Raw genomic sequence first — 19,113 nt, 5'->3', positions numbered from 1 at the left:
TTTGAGTTTCATAGCTTCGGTTTTTGCTGTCATGAGGGATAGATCTGATCATGGCTGCCCCAAGGCATATAGCCATGGTTGGATCCCTTCCCTAGCATGTCTAAGACGTGACTAAGTCGCCCTTTTGGTGGCTTGGTCCATGGTGCATCAGTTTTTGAATCAAAAGCAAGAACAACCACTCCCCTCTCGGCCCTTTGGTTTTGGTACAGCATTTGTGTTTCGAGTTTGTGGAGTGGTATGGACCTTGGTTGGCCTATGGCCCTTATCCACGGTTCATACCATGCCCCCAAGATGTCTAGATCGTGCCATGGTCAATCAAATGGCCACTGGAACGACACGAGACAACAAGCAATCAAATCACACCACACGCGCATCAAATGTGCTCTCGGTGGATCTTCTCGGTTGGTTGCTAGAATGGTGAAGATTGTGGCTGGCCTAGGGCCCTTAGCCATGGTTCATATCATTCCTTGGGATGTTGGTGAGAGGTTTTGGTCGGCGGTTCAAGCCCCAATGGCCGATAGCCTCGAAAACGACACAAGGAAAGCAAGTGCGCAGCTGCTGTATTTTTTTTGACAGCAAGTATGCTGCTGTTCAGAGGCGTCGTTTGAGTTCTTGGTTGGCTTTTAGCCTATGGCCTTGGACTGGACAGTGCCTCATCGAGTTAGGAAGGTCGTGGTTTTTACCGTTCGTGATTCGGATCATTTTTGAAGTCGTACGAGAATTTACGGTGCAATATGCCAAATTGACTCTCGAAAGAGCGTTTCATATTTTGGCCTCCATTTCACCTAGATTTCGACCCTCATAATTTTAGGAGCATTATTTCATTATTTTAAGCGTATTTAATCATGACTATATGACGGTTCAGTGTTGGTTCGGGTTGGTTCGAAGTCATGATTAAATACGAAGTCGGTAGACGTAATTGTCGCATTTTCAAACTTGATTGCATAGTTTGGTCAAGAAAAATATATTGCATATTTTCATGGCATATTTAGGTTGCAGCGAGCCTGGGGACGATCCAATCCAGTTGGTAAATTATACAGGATGTTTTCATTACATCATTTAATTTATTACGTGCATAAACATAGAAAATGCTTATTTTTTAGATTTATGCGATATGGATTGTGGTCGATTCACTATCATGGGAATATTATTTTCCACGGTCGCCAGTGACCGATCAGTTCAGTTTGGTACCCCGGTCGCCAGTGATCGGACAGTTCAGTTCAGTGCAGAGGCCACATGCGTAGACCATAATCTCAACAGAAACTTTTACCAGTTATTTTAGTACAGGGCTCCAAGGAGCAAACTTTTTACTATGATTTTCAGTTCAGCTATGCACGTAATATAATTGCTCAGTACAAGTTATTTTCAGCATGCCTCATGTCACGATATTTTATCCCATGCAAATTTTATTTCAGTATTTTCTCGTTATCTACGATATATGCATGTTGAGTCTTTAGACTCACTAGACTTGATTGTTGTAGGTACTGATGAGCAGGGGGCCGAGGGCGGGGACCAGTGAGCCAGCTTGGGTCGGCAGTAGTGGCACCCGAGGACCTCAATTTCAGCATTTGCCATTTTATTTGATGCTCAAACATTTTTATCAGTCGTTGGATATTTTTAAATTGCTGTTGTTGGCAAACTTTATTTTCTTCCGCTGCTATATTTTTTTTTTAAACGTTGAACTTGATTTATCAATTGATTTTATGAATGAGGCAATTTAAGTTCTTTAAAAAGAAAATTTTTAATTTTCCGCAAATTTTCAAGTAAGGAGTTTTAGGGCCTTTACAATTAGAATGAGAGGAGGTGATGTCTATTTATACCTTAATGTTTGGTTTATGTTTGTAATAATTATGACAATCACAAACCACCAACCATAACTCAACACCCACCCTATCAGTTGCCGACATGTATTAGCTAGGGATTAGAACTAGAAAGAAATTTCCAGAACTATTTGATGAGGATTACCACCCTGATTTATATCCAATTAAAGTAACTCAGATTTGCCTTTTAATAATTGCTTTAATGATCTTTACTCGTGTATGAAACATGCAACATGTTAATCTCTCTTCTGTGTGGAACATATTTCTTCTTGCTTCTTACGAAGAGGTGTAGAACCAAATAAAAAAATTTCAAGGTGTTAAGAAATTCATTCCAATCTCGTTTGCGTTTTCTTTCTAATATGCATCACATAATCTACAAACAAGATGTGTTGTTTGCGTTTTCTTTCTAATATGCATCACATAATCTACAAACAAGATGTGTTATCTACAACTTTGATTATCTTTCTGCGAAGCTTTTCATTAGAGATTATGGATATGATCGATAACTGTTGTGCACCTTTTATGTCTAACTGTACTGTTATATTAATCATGCTTCAAATTTTGCATTTGTTTTTTTATATAATTATAGGTTTTTCGAGCCTCAGCTAGTGATGTATCATTTGCAATGTTCCTTTTTAGTGGGCAAGGAAACCTTGGACCAGGACGCCATCGAGCTTTTGTAGTGATGTTAAAGTTGTGCAAGTGACATACTATTGAGATTCCATGATTGTTGTCAAAACTACAACATAGATTATTTCATACCATCTTGAAGAACTATGTTTGCAGAGCTTTGAGGATTATGTTCTTAGACTTGGTGAATGTTGAATGCTGCCTTTTTTAAATGGACTATGGTCTATTAGGAAGAGTCAGGAACCATATGTTGAGAAACTCAAGGAAACTATACTAAATGAAATAACTCAAGAACTTGGGGTTTGAATTTTACATCATGGGATGTGTTGGTTATGTGGTTTCTATGCAAACTTGACTTGTACAAGGAAGCATCCTTATTAAATACAACTGATCAAGCTTGTGCTATTTTCAGTCCATCTGAGGTAATTACACTTCGTTTCCTCGTTTTTAAGCTGGGGGTATTTGTTGTATGTTCTCGTTATATATTTCGTATGAGCTGACTTCATGCTAAGGTGAGAGTATTCCTTGGAGTCAATATCTAGTAAAGTTTTTGAAGTTTATTCATCTAGTGCTTACCGTGAACAAAAAGAAAAAATAAGGAATTTGGCATTATTTAATTTGTTTGGTGTGTGCTTGTTTCAGGTCATTATCTAGTTTTCTCAAGTTGTGCAGATATTCTATTAATTAATGTGATTACCTTTGAATGTTATTTTTGTGTGTTTTATCTCTCATGTTTAGACTTTCAATTTGATATTAATTAATCATGTCTATTAAATTCCAGATTTTGAACCTGGCGTAGCTAACCAACAACTCAAGCAAATACTTTGTAAGAGGACTGCGCAAGGAAAGATGAACTCTAAATTGTTAACATGACTAATTAAAAATAAATAAATTCATTCCATCGACAATTTAGAAAAATTCAACATTCAAGTAAAAAGATAAATACTGACGTCTACTTGTATCCATGCTTGTAAAAATATTCGATGCCTCTATCATATTTGTATTCTACGAGGCTATCTACACGCCTATAAAAATATTCCATGTATAACTATCAAATTGTACTGAAAAATATTCGTCATTTTAGGAATTTCTTGTATGTCATTTTAACTAATTAAAAATGGAGATCAAATTCTCATTTGATGTCGAGAATTATAAAGTTCTTATCACGAAGATTAAACAAGCATTAGTGCACATAAGAAGATGATCCTAGGTATCTGGGCATTGCATTCATTGTGACACCCAAACGAGTCAAAGTTATATATGAATAGCTCATGAACACTTGATCAAAACACAGCTCGAGTTTGTTTTGACAAGCTCGAGTCGAGTTCAAGCTTTAATTGTTTCTACTCGAGGAAATACATAAAAATCTATATAATTTAAGATTATTTGTGTTCATATAAATACAAAATTTAAGTTCTAAAATTAAGCTACAGTATTTTCGAACATGAGCTCGAGTAACTCGATATTTTCACGAGTCGAGTTCGGACTTGAAATTAAATACTTGATCGAGTTCAAGTCGAACTCAAGCTTACAAGATTTAAATCGAGTCAAATTCGAATATTCATTCCACCTAAACCCAAATTTTCTTAAAACCTTTAATCTCATATTTCATACAAAATGAAACATATCTTCTTACTCGCATCAGCTGAAGAACCAAAAAAAAAAAAAAAAAAAAAAAAAACGTATCACATCACTTTCCAAAACTTTTACAGGAGCAATACCCGAACTTCGTCTCAATTTCCAGAATTTGTGAATGATAAACCGTCTCAACTTTCCACTCTGAATCCATAGATGAATGAAGTGAATAAAAATCATTTTAAAGTTAAACTGAATGTTGTCCCTCGTCTATACTACATGCTACAAAGTCGACTTCCGTATATAATGCTGCAGCTCTCAGTAATGCTGTCACTACTCGCTTTGCCCTTGTCGCCCCGGTCAAAGCTTCAGTGACAATGTTAGAACGAGTCAGCGAAGCTTGAACTTAAAGTATTTACAGTATCTGAAATATCGTCTACCAAAACACGGTTTCATCCAATATTTGAGGCCTCTTTCAAGGTGAAACCCAGTTCTGAGAAGCCAACTTCTATACTGCCATTGAAACCATATCTTGAAGCTGCTGACCATCCAAGATAGTTACTTTAACCAACGGAACCCTTAGATCTTCGGTACGTGTGCTTCAACAGTTGAAGAATTAAGATCTTCTCGAGATTGAGATCTTCTACTCTGGAGATGCATTTGACTTCTGTGGGAAGTACGGTACGAATTGAGGTTATTGTTGTCAAATTGCATCTGTCCTAAGCTGCCTGACGAATAAGTATGTGCCACACTACTAGATGAAGAAAACAAGGACGGTTCGGGGAACTGCATGGTTGCACGACCAAAACCAAGTCCATTATCGAATGGTCTTTCTTGTGTACTTGCAGCTGTTGGACTTAGGGATGTCTTGAACCTTCCATCTCCTGAAAACACAAGAATAGATATTAGACTGATGATGTATATACGTCTTCTCTAAATACAAAGACGAGAATTGTCTAAAACAAATTGATAAAAGCAAATTTAATCTTGGAGACTTTCTAAGCCTGTGCTTGGTTGTATTTCCCATTATTCAGATATGGAAAACAAGTTTACTTCCCATTTTCAAATTATTTCCTTACAGTACATTTTAATGCATCAGTATTTTTAAATTTAATCTTTTATCAATCCCAAAAATATTTTCTTTACATTTTAGCCAAAAGCTATTATTTCTAAATTTTAATATACTCGAGTACTATCAAAATATTAATTAACACAAATATATTTAATTAAATTTTAACATGCGGTCAATTTTTGATTGACTCAATGTTGGAACTTTTCAAGTTCGCAATCTTGATTTTGATGTTAACAAAACTTGTTATTTTGTATCACTAATAATCTACCTCAGTGTGCAGAAGCTAGGATCAGTTACGAGCTGTTTACATCGCAAACTGAAGACTCAACTGATCGCACAAACTAAATCAGTCTAACTGTTACGTCAATTGAGCAGTTCAGCTGATTGTCCAGTTGATAGGTGGTTCAGCAGGAGAACCTCAGAAGCCTGGCTAGCCGAAGGAGTATTCAACTGATGAAGAGCCCAACTGACAAGTTCAACTGAATGAGAGTGAAATCAGTTCAACTGACGAGTCAACTGATTTCACTACCCCAACTGTAGATCAGTTCAACTGACTAGTTCGGAGCATCAGTCAGAATCTTTCAGTTATAGATCAAAACAAGTTCTTTTTAGTGGATTCCAGCTACGCACAAAGGTACGAAGCATTTGTCCAGTCAAAAGACAATAATGAACATTGCATCAAAGCATTAAAGACAAAACGCTTTAAAAGGACAATCGAAAAGTCGAGACACAAAGTCCAAGGAGCGAATTCAAAATGCAACGGATACAATAATTGAGTCTCACTATACGATCTAACTTCGCGCCTATAAATGGAAGATGAAGATCAGTGAAGACAATGTGCATCAATGAAAACACCAGAAAGAATGTGTGAAGATACAAAGAAAAAGAGCTCACATATTGCATATTAAATTACAAGAAGCAATAAGCCCAGAGAGACACTTCAGCGTGCTATCAGCTTAGATTAGAAGCTTATTTCCCTAAGTGTATGAGAACATCCTTGTTCAGTCTCACACACACAAACACTCTCACCACCACCCAAATACAGTCTTGCACAAAGACGTTAAACTTGTGTATGTAGTTTTTGACACATAGACGTTAAAGAAGTGTTGGTCGGAAGGTGTTGCCTTCAGTCAAGGCTAGGAGTTCAGTTAGGCAGTACGTAAGTCCTAAGCTGAGTAGGTTAGTACAAGTAGTTGTATAAATCAAAGTCTTCTAGTGAATCCTACACGAGGTAGTAGAAAGATGACGTAGGAGCAGTTGAAATCTCCGAACATCCATAAACATATCTTGTGTATTTAACTGATTAACTGTTGTTTTCAAACTGTTTGGATCAGCAAGAGTATCCGTCAGCTCAGTTGTCACCATAACTGAACTGATGAATGCAAAAACTGGTCTACCCTTTTTCTGTTATTCAGTTTACATAAGTTAAATCATTTTCAAATATAACAGGCTTCTTCACTAAGGAATACTTCGAGTATTTTCCGCTTGGTCTTAAAACAAAACTCGATTTAATTCATCGATGTTAACATTCTTAGAACACGAGTTATTGCAGCTCATTGGAGAATATTATGTTTGAAGCATCCGAAAGATGCTCAGCGAACGATCCTTCACCAAAGTTTCCAGAAATACCATGACATCTAAAGTAGAAAATGTATCCTCTACACAACAAGAACCATATTTAAATATACCTAAGATTTTTCCATTTTGGCAGGCATTAGTTCCTACTTGTTCATTCTGAGGCCGCAAATCTATGTTTGAATCAAGAATTTTTGTTGTGGAAACCCGAATGTGAATTACAAACGAAAACGTAAGATCAACTAAAACTGATAATAAATCTGGATTTTTGAAATAGTATGAATGTGGTTTCAGAAAGTATATTATATGATAAATATATTTCATACATTAAGTACAGACCGCATCATAAAATGCATATAAAATGCATCATAAAATGCATATAAAGAAGATTATTACCTGTATTGATAGGACTCCAGCGCTGAAACTTGAAAGGAGAAGGAATATTGAGAACCGACATGGATGGTACACTATTATGCCTGAAAAGTGGGAGATATGACCTTCGAAAAAATTTGGGCCACCAACTGCCCACACAAGCAAGTGCACATAGCAGGATGAACAGGGAAGCAAACAAAATGGCAGAAAAAATATATGGATTCATCTTCATTCGCAACAATCCATAACTAAGAATCTTTCCCCCAACTGGAAATGCCTTTCCAGCTTCATATAAAGCCACCCCAAGTGTCCAAGTAATACTTCCAGAATCGATAATTACATTGCTATTTGTAATGTGCAATCCTTCTCGCAGAAGGAGAACGACATAAGGTGCCCTGAAGCAATATTGTTCAATAAAAGGCTGAGGAACAACACTGTTTCTAGCCAAATCCCAAGATTTTTCACAAAATTCACGGCCCTTCTCCAGTACATTGTCGAGAGCAGAATTGGTCTTCAAGTTAAAAAATCGGTAAACCACATAAAATCCGGACATGGCGTAGAACTGACCAATGGGACGAGGCAGATTACTGGCAAGTGCACATGGTTGCAGCTCACAATCAATTCCTGGACTATGATCTGACCATTCAGACAAATTAACGGCAACTTTAGCCAGTGCACTACATTCCTCCCAGTTTGGAGCTCCAACTAGCTGAACTGGAACTCCAGCCTTTCCTCCTTTACTCAGTTTTTTACCACTGATTGGAGGACTTCCATTTTGGTGAATAGATGCGCAACGTGAACATGAGTATGGCTCTTTGTAACCAGTCTGTAAACATGGATGCTTAATTTCAAGATTTCCACCAGCCAAATCTTCATTAGTGATCTGCGGAAGTTGCTTGAGACGATGAGCAACAGATTTGTCAAATGCATCATTGAGCCCATATCCGGCAAGAGAGTATGCTCTAAGATGATGATTAACAGAGCCAATGCTCAATTTTAGGCTCGTATCATCATGGTTAACCTGCTCGCCTTCAAATGTAACCTGCAACGATGAGCCACCCAAGTCAAGTGCACCGTATGTTTCCTTAGGAATAGATCCTAAGGCACCAGTGTGATAATTTAAAGCAATCCATCCATAATAAGCTTCCTCCATGCCGGTGATAATTTTAACCCACTCCTTTTTGCACAAAAAAGGTGAACTCTCCAGAATCGACCAAGCATTACCAAGGAGCCATTCAGATTCTGAATTTGGCAGCCTGCGAACTCCTGCTGTGGCATAAAGAAAGAGAGAAGTAGTTTTATGTGAATTTTTAGGAATTTGCTTCTCAGCCCATTGGATAAGAGGTTTGATCGCATTGCGCAACCCAGAGATATTATGTACTAATGTGTCAAATCCTGGCTCTGTTTCCATTCTGTCGTAAGCTCGCCCACTCTGGGTCCTCTGTAGCCCTTCAGGCAATGATTTTAAAAAAATAGGAAGATTGCCATCTTTTTTGTGATGAACAGATGCTTGATATACATAAACACGGGTTCCAGTGCTACCACAATCAAGAACAACATAAAATTTGGATTGCCCACTAAACCAAGTTGAGTACAGAGATTGCAGGGCAAATGCAAGACATGCACACAGAAATAAAAACAAGAGAACACAGATAACTCGCACCCACTTTTTCTGTCCATATGTAATTCCAGGTGATGCCTTTTCTTTAAGAAAACTTGATCCAAAATTATCTTTTCCAAAGAAAAAACTTTGTTCTGACCCGGGGATAACACCACCACCTTCGAGATCAAGTCGGCTATAAGTAGGCAAATCTTGAAGCGAAGAAGATGGTCTCAAGTTGATCTTTTTTTCTAGGCCGGGAAAAGTCGGACCTTGCATAGAACCATGAATATGCGGTAATCCAGTTTGTTTATATGGAATATTAGACGCTTTTGGGGCTGAAGGATGAGTTGCTACTGGGGAAAATAATTCTGCAAATTTACTGAATACCATGATTACAAAACTTACAAGTGGCCCTGCTACAGGCATACAGCCTCCCAATTGATTACCCCTTCACAAGGTACAACACTTAGCAGACTGACGTTCCGCATTCATACAGTGTGAAGAACTAGGTGAATAGGAAAAAACATGTCCTGCAGATTCCAAATGAAAAGACAAGCAACATTATTTGATGTAGTAAAACTTATCAGATGAATGAATAAGTACGACACATCATGACATTCACGGATGAATGTTGAATGTTTTAGCTTAACCTTAATGTAGCAGAGGCATTGGCATAAAACAAATAAGATAGGTTAGGTCGCAATAAATTCTACAAGCATAACTACTAGCTAGATTACTCAACTTAGATTGAAGATCAAACATCTAAAGAATTTGGACACCGATAAATTGTTAACGCATAGTACTCTACAAAACTTCACTCCCTGCCAAACCTACCAAATTTATTACTTCGATCAAAAACAGCTTCTCATTAATCTTTACTGTCTAAAATGAATCCATAAATCCTATGTACTAGTGTCAATCCCATTCCAATTTCACCCCAATTCCCATCTCTGCAAGATACAACGATATCACATTCCATATAGCTAATCAAGCATCATCAATCGATTCCGCATACCGAGATCACTTGCATAATAAAGTTCGAAATAAATTTCTGCCCCCCACCCAAATCGTAAAAGCCAAACGAGATCTCAAAATCCGGGATCTTAAAACTCCTCCGCCCACCACAAGATTCGGCAGACATTACCAAAAGAAAAAAGTCACCAAATTGAGAACAATTATGTGGGTAGACAAGATTTTCAACTAACTTCATATCATGAAAGTGCTCGTACAGAGAGTACAGACTGCAGTGAACCCATCTTTTAGATCAGATTCTTGAAAATTTTAACCAATGGAGCGTAAAAATCAAATCAAAACCCAACAAATGTAGGTCCGAATCCCCAGTTTAAACCACCGTGGGGAAAAAGTAATTTGTTGCTTATTTGAGAGTCATCGGATTGTCACTTTCAATTTTATACGTTGCACGCGACGCACGCACATACACGACTTACTACCACTATTCTAAAACGCTTAGCTTGAGCGTGTTTAAGTATAATCAATTATATCTGTTTATTTTTTATTTTTTTATTTTGAAAGTATGTTTTATTAATTTTAAAATAATAAATTAATTTTACAATTTAGATTTTTGTTTTTTAATTTTAATTATGATTAAGTGTGTCTGAAAATAGTTTGACAAATATTTAGCAATTTTTAACGTAGTATAGTAACAAAAACAAATAAAGATTGTAATTTTGAGATTTTTATGTTTTTATTAATATGAGAATTAATGTATCAAACTTAAATTTATCATATTTATATATTATTTTATCAATTTATTGGTTTGGGATAATTACAATTACACTAAAGATAAAAAATGTTTTTTCATGCTTAAACCCGTGCTAATCTCTCTTAAGCTTGAAAAGCTTGGAGGTCAACATTCACGTTTTGGAACGCTTCACGCTTTTTAAAACCTTACTTACGACCACGATTTCTGATGTCTGTTGTTTTTAAAAAACAGTATTTCAGTGTATTAATTTACCAATAAATTACTAAACTTAATTTTTTTTCTTAATGATCAAGGCAAAAACTTGTGTGAGACGGTCTCACGGGTCGTATTTGTGAGACGGATCTCTTATTTGGGTCACCCATGAAAAAGTATTACTTTTTATGCTAAGAGTATTACTTTTTATTGTGAATATGGGTAGGGTTGACCCGTCTCACGGATTATGACCCGTGAGACGGTCTCACATGAGACTCACTCAATGATCAATTACCTAAAGCACAAAATGTAGTTAGTCAATTGATAAAATCAATTTTCTTAAAATAAATTATCTTCCATATAATCATGCGCCAAGCCTCGTATCCAAAAAAAAAAAATTGGAAATAAATATAAAATGTTAGAATTATTCTTCAAAAAATCATGTTTCTACACAACTACGAACACGATAAACAATATGCGGAAGCGGATCGAGCGTAACCTCCGGCCATCAAATAATTTGTAAGTTTTTTGTTGCCCTATGATTGAAGTCTTCTCAGCATTCCAGTTCTCTGTAGATGGTGTATTTTGTTCTTATGAGCTGTGTGCTTAGAGACCTCAATCACCATAATTTATAGGCATTTCTCATACCGTCGATGAGTTTATCAGGAGCTCGAGAGTCAAAAGAATAGATGCATGTGTGTCTCAGTTTTCTAAAGTTGAAGCGAAACATGTACCGTTTGTCAAAAATTGAGGTTTTTCCTACACGTTTATTCTTCTTCTGATATGTGTCACTTTTTTTTACATTTTCTCACTTCACACATATATCTCATTTACAATAGGAGAAAAAAAAACCCATGAATCATGTCGATATGTCCTCTAAAAGCGATTATTATTTTCCATGTATTACAATGCATTATGTATCTCAAATCTATATAACTGAATGAATAAACTCTATGTTTATTCAAGATCCAAATTTATTGATATTTTTCAAATCAATTAATGCGTGCACAATAAATATGAATAAATATCGCATCATAGTTTCATCCATTCGTTCTTACAACAAATTACATAAAAGAACCAAGTCTCATTCTTTCTGTATGATCCTTAAATTTGAATGGTGGCATACCATTAGTCAAAGGATCTGCAATTATCAATTCAGTGCTAATGTGCTCGATAATTAATTTCTTATCTTTAACACGTTCTCGTATGGCAAAATACTTAATGTCGATGTGCTTGCTTCGACTACCATTTTTTGTTGTTTTTAGCCATAAAAACAACAGCTGAATTGTCACAATAATTTTTTTAATGGCCTAGATATAGAATATATTATTCTAAGCCTCGAAATGAAACTCTTCAACCATACACCATGTGAGGTTGCCTCAAAACAAGCTACAAACTTAGCTTCCATAGTAGAAGTAGCAGTCAATGTCTGCTTTGTACTCCTCCAAGATACAGCTCCACCAGCTAGCATGAAAATATATCCTGAAGTGGATTTTCGTGAATCAATGCAGCCAGTGTAGTCTGAATCAGAGTAGCCAATTACTTATAAATTCTCAGTTCATCTGAACATAAACAAATAATCTTTGGTCCCTTGAAGGTACCTCATCAATTTCTTTGCAGCTTTCTAATAGTCTAAACCTGGATTACTATGATATCTTCACAATATCTCAACAACAAATACAATGCCAGGTCTAGTGCAAACTTGAACATACATCAAGCTTCCGACAGCAGACACACAAGGAATGTTTTTCATTTGTTCCTGCTCTAGATCATTCTTTGGGTATTGACTTAAATTGAACTTATCTCCTTTCACAATGGGAGATATACTTGGTGAACAATCTTTCATCCGATATTTTTCTAAAAAATTTGTTGATATAGGTTTCTTGAGACAGACCTAGAATACCTCGAATTTGGTTTCTATGAATCTTAATGTCAATGACATAAGATGCATCACACATATCCTTCATATCAAATTTTTTAGAGAGAAATTTTTTCGCTTCACATAACCAAGTCATATACCATCCACATATAGAATAAGGAAACAAATCTTACTCTCACTGACCTTCTGGTATATACATTGATCATGAGTTTCTCTACGAATCCGAATGAAGAGATAACATCATGAAATTGTAAATACCATTGATGGGAAGCTTGTTTCAATCCATATATAGATTTCTTAAGCTTACATAACAAGTGCCCACCACTACTAGAGATGAATACTTCAGGTTGTTTCATATAAATCTCTTTCTATAATTCTCTGTTGAGAAAATCCATTTTCATGTCCATTTGTTTTAAATCTAAGTCAAAATGTGCAACTAATGCTACAATGATACGGAGAGACTCTTTCTTAGATACAAGAGAAAAAGTCTCCTTATAATCGATTCCTTCCTGCTGAGTGAATCTTTTACCTACGAGTCTTGCTTTATATCTTTCAATGTTGTGATGCGAACATGGGTGGTCAAGCTCCAAGGAAATCATGGGATCCATTAGAGTTGCCAGAGGGACCAATTACGAGGGGACGATTGAAGAAGTTCAAGGAAGCGTTGCATGGACTTATGAGCCAAAGAGAAGGACTTACAAATGGGGTGCAGAGTGCGGAGGGCTTCGTGATGCATGGGAGTACGTGTGAGGGCCAAAAGAATATCATTCAAGCACATTTTGAAGGACCGAAGCTACACGGACCCGAGCACGGACCTGTACACGAGGTCCGTGTCCATTACATCCGAGAGTTAAGAAATCCAGAGTCTACACGGACCTGAGCACGGACCTGTATACGGGTCCGTGTCCTTTGTTTTCCGAAGAGTTGTTTTTCCCGAGTGTACACGGACCCGTACACGGAGGCCTACACGGGGTCCGTAGTCTGAGACGGCTTGGCGAGATTATTTTCCTAATTTAGTGTTTTTAATATTTTGGCAACTAGATTTTGGGTATCTTGATTATGTAAAACATATTGGACGAAATTTTACACACAATTCAGATTTCATTGATAGTTTATCAAAACTTTTCAGATTTTCTCTCAAGCTTTCAAGGTTATTGCTTTGTTCATCAAAATCAAACTTATCAAGATTCGTTCTTGTGGCGTTTGTCGATTGATTTCATACGGATTGTCAAGGACAAGTTCTTTGAAGGTTCGTTTGTTTCTCAATTGTTTATCGTGAATATTTGTTGCTAAGTTTCATAATTTAGAGGTGAATATCACAAAACCGTACTTGATTCAAAATATCGGGACAACACGAAATCTTCGTTCGTTATTGAATTGAGGGCACGATTCTTATTTAATCGTGTTTGCTATTCGTTCGTACAAAGATTCACATCATTTGGTATCAGAGCTTAGGTTCATTGAATTCAAGTAAGTATCTTGCTATTCAGTTTTCAGATCTCTTTATTTCTTCGTTCGTTTCCAGATCTATTTTCGTTTATCGTTCTTCGTCTTTTTGTGAATCTGTGATTCTCGAAGAAAAGTTTGATTTTTATTTTTTTTTCTTGGTGATTTTCGAGATATATATATAAAAAAAGATTATCAAAAATCCGAAAATTCACTATTATTTCTTTTTGATATCTTGTTCTATTTCTTTAGAGAGTCATATTCAATTACCTCTCACAGTCAAAAAAAATTTATATATCTTCGAATTTCTTGTCTACGCAGTTCAAGTAAGTCGGTCACAGTTGTTCACAAGTTGAAACTTGATTGTTTGATATACTCAAAATACAAAGTTTGAAGCCCTTGAGAGAACTCTCTAATTTGAGTGACATTACTTGAGTGCGAGTGAATTTCTTTGGAGTGACTAGCGAGTATTTGTTGTGAGCAAAAAAAATAAGAGATGAGAGACGAGTGAATTTCTTTGGAGTGACCGTGAGAATTTGGGTGAGGAACATTTTGTTTTCTACTAACGTTTTCTTGCAGGTACAAATTTGAAATTAAATGGAGAGGGAGGTAGGTGATAGTTCGAACCCGGGATTGTCTAAGGTTCAAATGGAGGCGTTGTTTGGGCATTTTAGTCAAATGATGAGGGTTGAGTTGGAGACATTACATGAGATGATGAGTAGGCTTGAAGTTAGTACTAGTGGTGGTAAAGCTAAGTCTAAAGATTTGGGTAGAGGAGAAGAAGATGAGGAGTATGATTTGAGAGGAGATGAGGAGAGCCAAAACGAAAATTGGGGATAGGAATGGAAGAGGTAGAGGATTTGGTAGAGGAAAAAGAGAAGCAGTACGGGGTAGATATGATGGGAATAGAGAAGATGGCAATATGGGTAGTATTAAGATGAAAATTCCATCTTTCCATGGGAAATATGACCTGGAGGCGTACTTAGAGTGGGAAAAGAAGGTAGAGTTTGTATTTGAGTGTCACCAGTACTCCGAACAAAAGAAGATGATGTTGGCGGTGGTGGAATTCTTAAACTATGCTCTCATTTGGTGGGATCAATTAGTGACCACTAGAAGGAGGTATAATGATAGGCCCATTGAATCTTGGGATGAGATGAAGAGGGTCATGAGGAAGAGGTTTGTGCCCAATCACTATTATAGGGAAATGTTTAAGAGATTACAAACTTTGACGCAAGAGTTGAAGAGTGTAGAGGAATACTATAAGGAGATGGAAGTAGTCATGATTAGGGAAAATATTGAGGAAGATAGTGAGGCGACGGTGGCTCGTTTTCTTTGTGGTTTGAACAGGGAAATACAGGATCAAGTGGAGCTTAGGCACTACTTGGATCTAGACGAGATGGTGCAAATGGTCATAAAGGTGGAGCAACAACTCAAGAGGCGAGGAGTTGGTCGCACCAATCAAAGTGGGAGTTCGTCATCTTCTTGGCGACCAAATGGGGCAAAACGTGATGAAAGTAAAGTGGTGACCAAACCCAAGATGGAGACCAAGCACGAAATTCCTAAGCATGGAGTGCAAGGTAATCTGAAATCCCTCTTACTCGATCTAGAGATACTAGATGTTTTAGGTGTCAAGGGTTGGGTCATATTGCTAGTGAATGTCCTAATAAAAGGGTGCTGATTTTAAATGACTATGGTGAGTATGAATCGCATAGTGAGGGTGAGGATGATGATGAGATGCCTGCCTTAGAGGATCCTGATGAGGGATATGAGGCGGTTGTAGGTGAAGCCCTAGTGACTAGGCGTATCTAGTGCCCAAGTCAAGGAGGAGGAGACTGACCAAAGGAAAAACTTGTTCCATACTAGGTGCTTTGTGAATGGCAAGGTTTGCAATCTTATCATAGATGGGGGAAGTTGTACTAATGTGGCTAGTAGTAAGATGGTAGAAAAATTGGGTTTACCTAAATTAAAGCCTACTCAATCTTATAGACTTCAATTGTTGAATGATTGTGTGGAGGTGAAGGTGAACAAACAAGTGTTGGTGTCTTTTTCGATTGGGAAGTATATTGATGAGGTGTTGTGTGATGTGGTGCCAATGCATGCTTGCCATATTTTGTTAGGGAGATCATGGCAATATGATAGGCAAGTGACGCATGATGGGTTTAGGAATAGATATTCTTTTGTACTCAAGAAAGAAACCATTGTTTTACTTTCATTGTCCCCAAAGCAAGTGTTGGTAGACCAATTGAAAAAAAAGAATAGAGATGAGGCCGAAAAAAAAGAGTGAACTAAAGAGTGAGGTGGCCTTTGAAAGTAAAAATGAAATGGCTGAAAAAAGAGTGATAAAAAGAGTGAGATAGTCATACAAAAGAAAAATGAGAGGAAAGAAATTGAGAGAAAAGAAAATGAGAGGAAAGAGGCCAAAAAGAAATCATATATGGCCCAAAAAGGTGAGTTGAAACAATTGTTGCACACACATGAACCACTTGTGTTAATTGTTTATAAGGAGATCCTCCTTAACACAAGTGATATAGCCTGGGTCCCTTCCGAGCATTGTTGTTTCACTTTTGCAGGAATTTGAAGATGTATTTCCGGAGGAGTTGCCTCAAGGCTTGCCATCATTGAGGGGAATCGAGCATCAAATCGATTTTGTGCCTGGGAGTGCATTGCCGAATCGTCCAGCCTATAGGAGCAATCCGGAGGAGACTAAGGAGCTTCAACGACATGTAAGTGAGTTGTTAGATAGGGGTTTTTTGTGTCAGTCCATGTCACCTTGTGATGTACCTGTTTTATTAGTTCCTAAGAAAGATGGCTCATGGCGTATTTGTGTAAATTGTAGGGCAATCAATAACATAACCATTAAGTATAGGCATCCCATACCTAGACTAGATGATATGTTAGATGAATTTCATGGTGCATGTATTTTTAGCAAGATTGATTTGAAGAGTGACTATCACCAAATTAGGATGAGGGAAGATGATGAGTGGAAAACTGCTTTTAAAACCAAATACGGGTTATATGAGTGGATGGTCACGCCATTTGGCTTAACTAACGCTCCTAGCATCTTTATGAGGTTAATGAACCATGTTTTGCGTACATACATAGGCAAATTTGTTGTTGTTTACTTTGATGATATCCTAATGTATAGCAAAAACTTGGATGAACATGTTAATCACTTGAGACTTGTGCTAATCACACTAAGGGCTGAAAATTTATATGCTAACTTAAAGAAATGTGATTTTTGTACGAACAAACTTGTCTTCCTTGGTTTTGTGGTAAGCTCGCAGGGGATACATATGGATGAAGACAAGGTAAGTGCTATTCGAGATTGGCTAACGCCTACTACTGTTGGTCAAGTCCGAAGTTTTCATGGACTTGCAAGCTTTTATAGGAGGTTTGTAAAGGATTTTAGCACATTGGCGGCATCGATGACAAGCGGTAATCAAGAAGAATGTTCCATTCCATTGGGGTGAGGAGCGAGAGAAGTCCTTTAATATTATCAAACAAAAATTAATTAATGCTCCTTTACTTGTTTTACCTGATTTTTCTAACACTTTTGAAATTAAATGTGATGCGTCAGGTGTAGGTATTGGCGGAGTTTTGATGCAAGGAGGACGGCCGATGGCGTACTTTAGCGAGAAGTTCAATGGACAATTTGACCATGGAAATGAGATGAGTAACAGTGTTCTGTCTGTTCTGATATGTTCTGTTCCGAATTGAAATGATCTGTATTGCTTCTGTTTTGTTCTGAATCATTTGATAAGTTCTGTCTCTTATTCGATTCGTTTTCGTTGTGCCAAGTTAAGATATTAGTTTTGAAAGTATGTTAAAGAAATGTTTTAAAGAATTAAGTTCTATATGTATCTTTGGAATCGATCGACCCCCACTTGCTGAGTGTTTTCCCAAAACACTCACCCCTTACAAATTTCAGATAAAACTGAGGAACAAGTAAATGAGGAGGAGCAAGAGGCATTCTGGGATGGTGATCGACTGCTGAGATCAAGAATTCAGAAAATGTCTATCTTTCCTTTTGTTTCATTTCGAAAACTCAGATGTAATCTTCATTTTGCATTGTCGTTGTAAGACAATATTTTATTTATGAAAAAGACAGGTTTTTGGAATTTAGATACGAGGCTTAATTGTTTTCAAGTAATTGTTAAACAATGCCGGATGTCACCGATGCTTCGGACTCGGGGCGTGACATTTAAGTGGTATCGCCCCGAGTCCGAAGCATCGGTGACATCCGGCATTGTTTAACAATTACTTGAAAACAATTAAGCCTCGTATCTAAATGCCAAAAACCAGTCTTTTTCATAAATAAAATATTGTCTTACAACGACAATGCAAAATGAAGATTACATCTGAGTTTTCGAAATGAAACAAAAGGAAAGATAGACATTTTCTGAATTCTTGATCTCAGCAGTCGATCACCATCCCCAGAATGCCTCTTGCTCCTCCTCATTTACTTGTTCCTCAGTTTTATCTGAAATTTGTAAGGGGTGAGTGTTTTGGGAAAACACTCAGCAAGTGGGGGTCGATCGATTCCAAAGATACATATAGAACTTAATTCTTTAAAACATTTCTTTAACATACTTTCAAAACTAATATTCTTAACTTGGCACAACGGAAACGAATCGAATAAGAGACAGAACTTATCAAATGATTCAGAACAAAACAGAAGCAATACAGATCATTTCAATTCGGAACAGAACATATCAGAACAGACAGAACACTGTTACTCATCTCATTTCCATGGTCAAATTGTCCCCAATATGTTAGTCCTCTAAGGGGTGAGACCAGAACATGGTTACCACTAATGGGGGTCGAATGGTTTATACCCACCAATGGGGGCCGAACAGAACATGGTTTTATACCCACCAATGGGGGCCGAACAGAATCACAATTCTCGTCCCATTTCAAATCAATTTGTAACAGTGCAACAAAGACTTCAGAAGTTACAGACAGAACTTTTCAGATATTCAAATCTCAGAGTTTCCATACTAACACAGCGGAATCAAGAAATTCGAAGCACAAAGGAAAAACACATAATCGATCGAAATTTTAAATAAATCAGACTGATATTTTCGAAAAAAAAGGACACACCAACATGCATGTCACGTTATTTATATCAAGGTTTAAAAATACAATCGATGTACATAGCAAAAGCCCACTTACAGTATTTTGAGGTTAGAACCGAAATTTGTAGACGTTGGCACGAAGTTTCCTCTC

General features: G+C 37.0%; 1 protein-coding gene across 3 annotated transcripts; it reads right to left on the bottom strand.

Moving 5' to 3' along the window:
- Positions 1-4,014: 4,014 nt before the first annotated feature.
- On the bottom strand, positions 4,015-10,051 carry LOC140804998 (probable apyrase 7). Of its 3 annotated transcripts, none has more exons than XM_073161177.1 (3): positions 9,584-10,051; positions 7,069-9,177; positions 4,015-4,909 (listed from the first exon to the last, which is right to left on the bottom strand). In XM_073161177.1, exons 2-3 carry the CDS (start codon positions 9,071-9,073, stop codon positions 4,605-4,607), a joined length of 2,310 nt encoding a protein of 769 aa, XP_073017278.1. In that variant the 5' UTR covers positions 9,074-9,177; positions 9,584-10,051; the 3' UTR covers positions 4,015-4,604. The 3 variants fall into 3 exon arrangements, with proteins under 3 accessions (XP_073017278.1, XP_073017279.1, XP_073017277.1); XM_073161178.1 differs by having other exon boundaries at positions 9,853-10,051; XM_073161176.1 differs by having other exon boundaries at positions 7,069-10,051.
- Positions 10,052-19,113: the final 9,062 nt, after the last annotated feature.

Source organism: Primulina eburnea, chromosome 11 (assembly GCF_022965805.1).
Source record: "Primulina eburnea isolate SZY01 chromosome 11, ASM2296580v1, whole genome shotgun sequence".
Taxonomy (NCBI): domain Eukaryota; kingdom Viridiplantae; phylum Streptophyta; class Magnoliopsida; order Lamiales; family Gesneriaceae; genus Primulina; species Primulina eburnea.
Note: the sequence above shows the minus strand (reverse complement) of the source record. Positions and strands in the feature narration are given on the sequence as shown.